The sequence below is a fragment of the Bos javanicus genome, chromosome X (genome assembly GCF_032452875.1).
Source record: "Bos javanicus breed banteng chromosome X, ARS-OSU_banteng_1.0, whole genome shotgun sequence".
Classification (NCBI taxonomy): Eukaryota; Metazoa; Chordata; class Mammalia; order Artiodactyla; family Bovidae; genus Bos; species Bos javanicus.
Window position 1 is genome coordinate 47,839,279 of NC_083897.1, and position 8,488 is coordinate 47,847,766.

Sequence of the window (8,488 nt, forward strand, 5' to 3'; positions counted from 1 at the left end):
TATAATGAAAAGGACATCTTTTTTGGGTGTTCTAAAAGGTCTTGCTGGGCTTCCCTGGTGGCTCAGAGGTTAAAGCGTCTGCCTGGAATGCAGGAGACCCGGGCTTGATTCCTGGGTTGGGAAGATCCCCTGGAGAAGGAAATGGCAACCCACTCAAGTACTCTTGCCTGGAGAATCCCATGGATGGAGCAACATGGTAGGTTACAGTCCATGGGGTCGCAAAGAGTTGGACACGACTGAGCGACTTCACTTTCACTTTTCTAAAAGGTCTTGTTGGTCTTCACAGAAGCATTCAACTTCAGCTTCTTCAGCGTTACCGGTTGGGGCATAGACTTGGATTACTGTGATATTGAATGGTTTGCCTTGGATAGCGCAGGCAGCTGTGATGGCACACATAGTGCAGGCAGCTGCAGTGGCGCACATAGCATGACTGAGAGGAGCTACCCCACGGTCGGAGGTCAGGGGCAGAAGCTGGGAGGAGCTACCCCGTGTCTCAGGTCAGGGGCAGCAGCCGAGAGTGCCAGACTGCGACAGCACAGGAACATCTAAGAGGAGCTTCCCCACGTCTGAGGCCAGGGGCGGTGGCTGGGAGGAGCAACACCACGTCCAAGAAGCCATGGCTCTGCGGGTGCAGGAGAGCCTAGAGGAGCTATCCCACGTTCAAGGTCAGGAGGGGAGGCGGTGAGGAGATACCCCTCCTCCAAAGTAAGAAGCAGTGGCTGCACTCTGCTGGAGCAACCATGAAGAGATACCCCACGTCCAAGGTAAGAGAAACCCAAGTAAGACAGTAGGTGTTGCAAGGGGGCATCAGAGGGCAGACACACTGAAACTATAATCACAGAAAACTAGTCCATCTAATCACACTAGGACCACAGCCTTGTCTAACTCAATGAAACTAAGCCATGCCCATGGGGCCACCCAAAACGGCCAGGTCTTGGTGGAGAGGTCTGACAGAATGTGGTCCACTGGAGAAGGGAATGGCAAACCACTTCAGTATTCTTGCCTTGAGAACCCCATGAACTGTTTGAAAAGGCAAAATGATAGGATACTGAAAGAGGAACTTCCCAGGTCAGTAGGTTCCCAATATGCTACTGGAGATCAGTGGAGAAATAACTCCAGAAGAATGAAGGGATGGAACCAAAGCAAAAACAATACCCAGCTGTGGATGTGACTGGTGACAGAAGCAAGGTATGATGCTGTAAAGAGCAATATTGCATAGAAACCTGAAATGTCAGGTCCATGAATCAAGGCAAATTGGAAATGGTCCAACAAGAGATGGCAAGAGTGAACGTTGACATTCTAGGAATCAGCAAACTAAAATGGACTGGAATGGGTGAATTTAACTCAGATGACCATTATATCTACTACTGCAGGCAGGAATCCCTCAGAAGAAATGGAGTAGCCATCATGGTCAACAAAAGATTCTGAAATGAATTCACCTAGCTCGAAAAAACTAGCCACACCACATTCCATGGCCCCTGCACTCTCCTCTGTGATGGCCCACACCCTGTGGAATGTGCTTCTCTCTGAATCTGAACAAATCCACCTCTTACCTATCACTGTGTCTCTCACTGAATTTTTGCAATGAGACATCAGAGCCTGAAGTTCATTAAGTTCTGAAGCCAGGTATCTTGGGTTTTGGCCGGGCTTAAGTCCCGAGAGAGAGGAGCTGAAGGACAGGAGGCAAAAGCAGTGGGAAAAACGTGCCATCATATCCCTTTCATAACCTGCCAGAAAATCTGCTAAATACCTGACCTGTACTCACAGTTTTCATTGGCCTGATCCTTGGCACACAGAAGATTAAGGACAGAAGAACCCCTATGCGCTTGGGTAACAGCTATTGAGGCCCAGCAGATAGTGGAGCCTTTGGGACACACTGAGGAGTAGCCCTTGCCAGAGTCCCTCAATTGCACCTGCTGCTGCTCTCCTGTTCACGGGGGGTTTGAGGAAACAATAAATGAGATTGTAAAGAAATTAAGATTTTGTTAGGCATATGTCTTTCCAGCCATAGGAGTTAGGACCTCCTACCTTAATTGGAGGTTTTCTGGAATCTGAGGCTGAGCCACGTGAACTTTCTGCTGAGTTTGTTTTTTGCTGTCTCAGTTTCCAGCACACTGAGCTTCTTGTCACTTCCCCTGCACTCAGTTTTCTTCACGTTTCGCTTTCACCATGGGAGCTTTTGCCGAGTTGGGCTCCTGCTGTGCTTGGCCTCTTCCTTGCAGGGGCCAAGCTAAGGCTGTTTCAGTCAGGTTAAATCCAAGAAACGGCACCATAGGTGTTGGAGGAGTTTGCAATTTCCTTGGCTCTGTCTCATTGCCACAAAAATTTGAAGCGACAGACAGCCCTCGGACAGACCAGTGTTACAGCTCTGTGTTACAGCTCAGTTTTATTTAGAAAGTAAAGGAAAATACATCCTTGAGGTATGAGGGAATGCCAACCCAAAAGATGCGAAGAGAAGAGAGGCCCCCAGCCCAATTTTGGCTTCTCTTTTTATGTTTTTTCTCCTCCCCCTGGGCCTGTCCTATGTAAATTGGGTTAGCCAGGGGTGCTGTTTGTTTTACCTGAGGTCCTCACTCCGATCTTCGGACCTTCCTTTTTTCTATTTTTTCGGGCTCTTCCCTCCCTTGTCTTTTAGCCACTGCCATTCTGGACTCCTTTTTCCTATTCTAAATACCGAACAAAATCAAAGTTCAACTGCAAAACTTTTAAAGATCTTATTGGGTTTATTCAATATTTCATGAATTGGACAGCATCCCTTCTAGCAGATAGAAAGGAGCTCTGAGGAGCTGTACAAAATGAAAAAAAAAAATTATAGGTGGAAGGGAGTGGGAATAAGAAAGTTAATTGGGCAAAAAGTGGATTATGGTAAGGTCATTTCACTTTAGGAGACAGCAGATGTCTATCAGGCAGATGACCTCATTAGTGCTAAACAACTGATGACTGATTGGTTCTTGATTCCATTTCTGGGAGAGGCCAAAACTGTAATTAAGTCTTGGTGACATGGGGCTTGGCATAAGTGACTCCATTTTGGGCTTGTTGTCCTGTTTTCAACACAATTTAAGTTAAAGAAAAAAACTGTTAAGAAAATAATAGTAAAGGTGATATGTGTATAAAACACAAATTGTGAAATTTTTTTTGGTGGTATACTGATACAATGAAATTTTGTAAAGGTGATTCACAGAAGTCTCAAGTCTGAGAACTACCTCCTAACCTGTGTCTATGTAACACCATTAGTTGGGTCATTTCTTTTTTTTGGCTGAATCATCTATTGTAGTCATCACTATTTTCAAATGAAATTCGACCCCAAAATATGCCTCTGTGGCATAAGAATTATCTTGAGAAACTGCAAACATAAGAGAAGTTTGAAAACAGTGTAGGAGTTTCCCTTTCTTAAAGGAAATCTACATTTATAAATGAAACTTATATTAGAAAAGGGGCTGGTAGCACGGAGAGAGCTATTTTCAGAGGTCATTTTTTTCACCTCAAAAATTTATCTGACTGGCAGAGTAACTTTATTTACTGCTCTCATTGTCCCACAACTCACCTACCCTGCTTTAACATCCCATACCCATACTGTATTCTTTGCCTCAGGGTGATATGTTGTTGTTTAATTGCTGAGTTGAGTCTGACTCTTTTGCGACCACATGGACTGCAACCAGTCAGGCTCCTCTGTCCATTGGATTTCCCAGGCAAGAATCCTGGAATGGGTTGCCTTCTCCAGTTCCTTCTCCAGGGGATCTTATAAGCCTCTATTGTCTGATTGCCTTTTGAGTGTCATATCTTTGTGGGGCTCCATTACTATTGTACTTAGTATGTATGTAATTAAAATTGTTTTTCTCATGTTAATCTGTCTTTTATTACAAGGGGTTTCAGCCAAGAAACTGGAAGGGTAGAGGGAAAAATATATTTTCTTCTTGACACACGTAAGGAATCAAATGCCAAATTGTTATGCTCATTAATATTTATAATTTACCAAAAATCAGACATGTCGTTTGACCTATACCATCACTTTTTAATAAACCCAATCTTCTCAAGGCTTGTGAGTCCATGGTTCTGATGTTTGAGTTTCTACTTTTGTTCCTTTATTCTTTCTTTTGGCTATAATTGAGTTACTTTTATTTACATATAACAGAGTGCTAGATATTATAGTACAAAGAAAAAATATTAAGACATCTTCTAGAAGTTTAAAAGGCAGTTGAAAAGTGAAAAAGAAAGCACAGAGCAAAACCTAGCATTTATTGAACACTGACTATACCGAGCTTAAAAGCTTTTCATTCATTGTCTCATTTCATCCTTACTATGAATACAAGCTTCTGAGGTAGGTACTATAATGACTTATATCAATGGAACTCTTACGAGGTGCTTTATGTGTGTTCTGTTATGCATATAATTTTCACAAAATTCCTGTGAGGTCCTGATAATCAATGGGGCCCATAACTCAACATTCAAAAAACTAAGATCATGGCATCCAGTCCCATCACTTTCTGGCAAATAGAAGGGGAAAAAGTGGAAGCAGTGACAGATTTTATTTTCTTGGGCTCCGAAAATTACTGCAGATGGTGACTGCAGCCAGGAATTTAAAAGATGCTTGCTCCTTGGAAGGAAAGCCCTGACAAACCTAGAGAGCATATTAAAAAGCAGAGACATCACTTTGCTGCGATGTATAAGCTGTGATGTGCTGTGATGTATAAGACTCTTGAGAGTCCCTTGGACTGCAAGGAGATCCAACCAGACCATCCTAAAGGAGATCAGTCCTGAGTGTTCATTGGAAGGACTGATGCTGAAGCTGAAACTCCAATACTTTGGTCACCTGACGCAAAGAGCTGACTCATTTGAAAAGACTCTGATGCTGGGAAAGATTGAAGGTGGGAGGAGAAGGGGATGACAGAGAATGAGATGGTTAGATGGCATCACTGACTCAGTTGACATGAATTTGGGTAAACTCTGGGAGTTGGTGATGGACATGGAGGCTTGGCATGCTGCAGTCCATGGGGTTGCAAAGAAAAGCTATGGTTTTTTCAGTAGTTGTGTATGGATGTGAGAGCTGGACCATAAAGAAGGCTGAGCACTGAGGCAATGATGTTTTTGAACTGTGGCATTGGAGAAGACTCTTGAGAATCCCTCAGACTGCAAAGAGATCAAACCAATCAATCCTAAAGGAAATCAACCCTGAATATTCATTGGAAGGACCAATAATACTCCAGTGCTTTGGCCACCTGATATGAAGAGTTGACTCATTGGAAAAGATTCTGATGCTGGGAAAAACTTAAGGCAAAAGGAGATGGGGGCCATAGAGGATGAAGATGGTTGGATAGCATCATGAGTCAATGGATATGCATTTGAGCAAACTCCAAGAGACAGTGAAGGACAGGGAGCCTGGCCTGCTGCCATCCATGGGGTCTCAAAGAGTCAGACATGACTTAGTGACTGAACAACAATAACATTATATTGAAGGGGAAACTGAGTCACAGAGAAGTTATGCAATTTGCTCAAGGTTACCTTCCAGTTAGTGGTAGAGCAGAGGATTGGAAGCCAGGCAGTTTGACTCTAAAACCTGGACTTTTGCTGCCAAAATGAGGATACTGAGGCTTAGAAAGAAAAAAGTAACCTGACCAAGAGTATGTGGCTAATAAGTATTGAGCTGTATTTAGTTTGACTCTAGGGCTCACACTCTTTTCCCTTATGCTAGTAATACACACTGTCTCATAAAACAATGGGCTAACTTTTAAAAAGAGCAGTGTAACAATGTCACATGGTAGGGTATGGTGATGACAAGTTTAACAAAATTTCCAGATGTTTTCTTTCCTTTCAGGAAGAAAATTTTGTTATTTGCACTGTTCCCAATGTCCTTGTTGGATTTGCTTTTATGCTTTAACTTTTTTTCAATAATAAGGGCAATTAGTTCAACACCCGGACCCTTCAATGCTCTGGGTTACTTGTCTTGCTGCCTTAATGATATGGATGGGCTCGATTTTTTTGTGTTCCATTTGCTGTTTTATCGACATAGCTATTGATGAAAGAAAACTCCATGCCCAGATGCATTCTTTGGCCTTAAATTGGCTTGATGGACAGACATTACCTTTGGACAATTAACCCTCTTTGTAGCAAAAGCCTTTCCAGACCATCTGTGTTCACAGTGTATTGCTGTTAACATCTCCAATGCCTGAATTGATCTTTTCTCTAGCTTTTAGAGGTAGCAGCTTTTTTTCGGTTTTATTTTTGCTTGTTTAGTTACTCAGTCGTGTCTGACTCTTTGTGACCCCATGGATTGCAGCATGCCAGGCTTCCCTGTCCTTCACCATATCCCGAAGTTTGCTCAAACCCATGTCCATTGAGTCGGTGATGCCATCCTACCATCTCATCCTCTGTCATCCCCTTCTCCTCCTGCCTTCAATCTTTCCCAGCATCAGGATCTTTTCCAATGAGTTGGCTCTTCGCATCAGATGACCAAAGTATTGGAGCTTCAGCTTGAGCATCAGTCCTTCCAATGAATATTCAGGATTGACTTCTTTTAGGATTGACTGGTTTTATCTCTTTGCAGCCCAAGGGCTCTCAAGAGTCTTCTTCAATACCACAGTTCGAAAGCATAAATTTTTCAGTGCTCAGGCTTCTTTATGATCTAGCTCTCACATCCATACATGACTACTGGGACAACTATAGCTTTGACTAGATGGACCTTTGTTGGCAGAGTGATGTCTCTGCTTTTTAATATGCTGTCTAGGTTGGTCATAGCTTTTCTTCCAAGGAACAAGGTTCCACATTCAGTTGACACTGTCACTTTCTTCAGTTCATCAGTTTTGCCACCCTCTCTCCAACCAAATAAATAAATATACAAACCCATCTTGAACACTACATAGAAAGAAGGTAGGCTCTGAGAGATGAAGGGCATTTTGATCTGCAGAAATGTTGCATGTGGTGGTTGTGGTGGTGTGTGTGGATGTACATATGACAGTACATGCATGCTAAGTCACTTCTTTTGTGTCTGACTCTTTGTGACCCCCATGGACTGTAGCCTGCCAGCCTTCTCTGTCCATTGGATTCTCCAGGCAAGAATACTGGAGTAGATTGCCATGCTCTTCTCCAGGGGATCTTCCCAACCTAGGGATAGAACCTGCATCTCTCATGTCTCCTGCATTGGCAAGTGGGTTCTTTACCACTAGAGCCACCTGGGAAGCCCACTTGTGCCAGAGGGAAGTGCCAATAAGAAACGAAAAAAATTCCCTCAATGTAGGCAGTGGCAGCAGCTTGTGCAGCCATGGCCAAGTTTAAGGCTTGAGATCTTTCTGGCAAGATGGAGCTGCTGAAACAACTGGGTGGCCTGAAAGTGGCACTGCCCAGGCTAGGCATCATCAAAATGACAAGTAGTGTGTCGTCCAAGCCCTCCAAGATCCTAGGTGTTTGTAAATTCATTTCCCGACTTCTCACTGTTGTTAATCAGACTCAAAAAGAGAACCTCAGGAAGTACAAGCCTCTGCAGTCCAAGAAAGCACATACTGCAGGTTCAACAAGCATGAGGAGAGTTGAAGAACAAGAAATAGCAGCAGGAGAAACAGTTGTTCCACTGCTGAAGTTCGTGGTCAAGGCCTGAGCATCACAGTCAGTAAAACATAAACAAACTGGCAAAAAATAAAAAAGAGAGGGACTAAAAAAAAAAAAGTGAAATGGCATAGGAAATAAGGACGGAAAAGTTGTAGTTATTTTATTTGCTACAGTTCCTATTCTATCCAATCTAGAGATTTCCTTGAAGAGATTCCATGTTTCCCATCAGTGCTATGTAAAGGAAAGGGTTCAATAAGTTGAATATCAAAGCAAGACAGTTCTTTTTTTCCAACCCCAAAGAGAAGGATTTAGGTCCTTGCTCTGCTCGGAAAGGAAGAATGTATTTCCCAATATGTAACAAGTTATGTAAACCTTAATGAAACTTAAAATATCAGTTGAATACTGCTGATAGTGTTCCTTTAAAAATATTCTTGTGGAATCACAAAGGACAGGATAATTAAAACTCCTTGCATATTTTAGTTCTTTGACCTCTCATTAGTTTTAGCATTATAAATTGCCATTTGTTAGCAACCTAATTTGAGTATTAGCCCCTCTGAGCTTACAGCACACATTCTTTAGAGTGGACTCTGCGTGACTCAGAATGCATGTTGTTACTGCATACCTGAGATGGAAAATGGAAGAAAAAATTGCCTTGCTCCTGCGTATTCACAAGTTACTCATACCAAAATGGTTAAGTGATGGGAAAGCAGTTCCTTTCAATATCCATGGCTATAAGTTTGATAAAAGAATATCAATGGGCAGTGGGACTAGTTCATTATGGAATTAGCTTTATGAGGTATCATGGAGGGTGGAGGAGAAAGAATTTTGGTCCCTACAGTTTTATTATTATAAAAAGATTGGTCTGTCATATCACCTTTTGCCACCCTGCATAGAAAAATAAAAACTGGCATATTTCCTCAAGGTATTTCCACAAATGATTGCAGAAACT

At 42.6% G+C, this 8,488-nt stretch overlaps 1 protein-coding gene across 1 annotated transcript; it reads left to right on the plus strand.

Moving 5' to 3' along the window:
- The first annotated feature begins 7,291 nt into the window (after nt 1–7,291).
- LOC133242571 (large ribosomal subunit protein uL29-like) lies at nt 7,292–7,588 on the plus strand. Its single transcript, XM_061408758.1, has one exon. The coding sequence runs from the start codon at nt 7,292–7,294 to the stop codon at nt 7,586–7,588; it is 297 nt and encodes a 98-aa protein (XP_061264742.1).
- The last annotated feature ends 900 nt before the right edge of the window (nt 7,589–8,488 follow it).

Coding starts and splice junctions, on each gene's coding strand:
- LOC133242571 (XM_061408758.1), top strand. CDS start 7,292: ATGGAGCTGCTGAAACAACTGGGTGGCCTGAAAGTGGCACTGCCCAGG.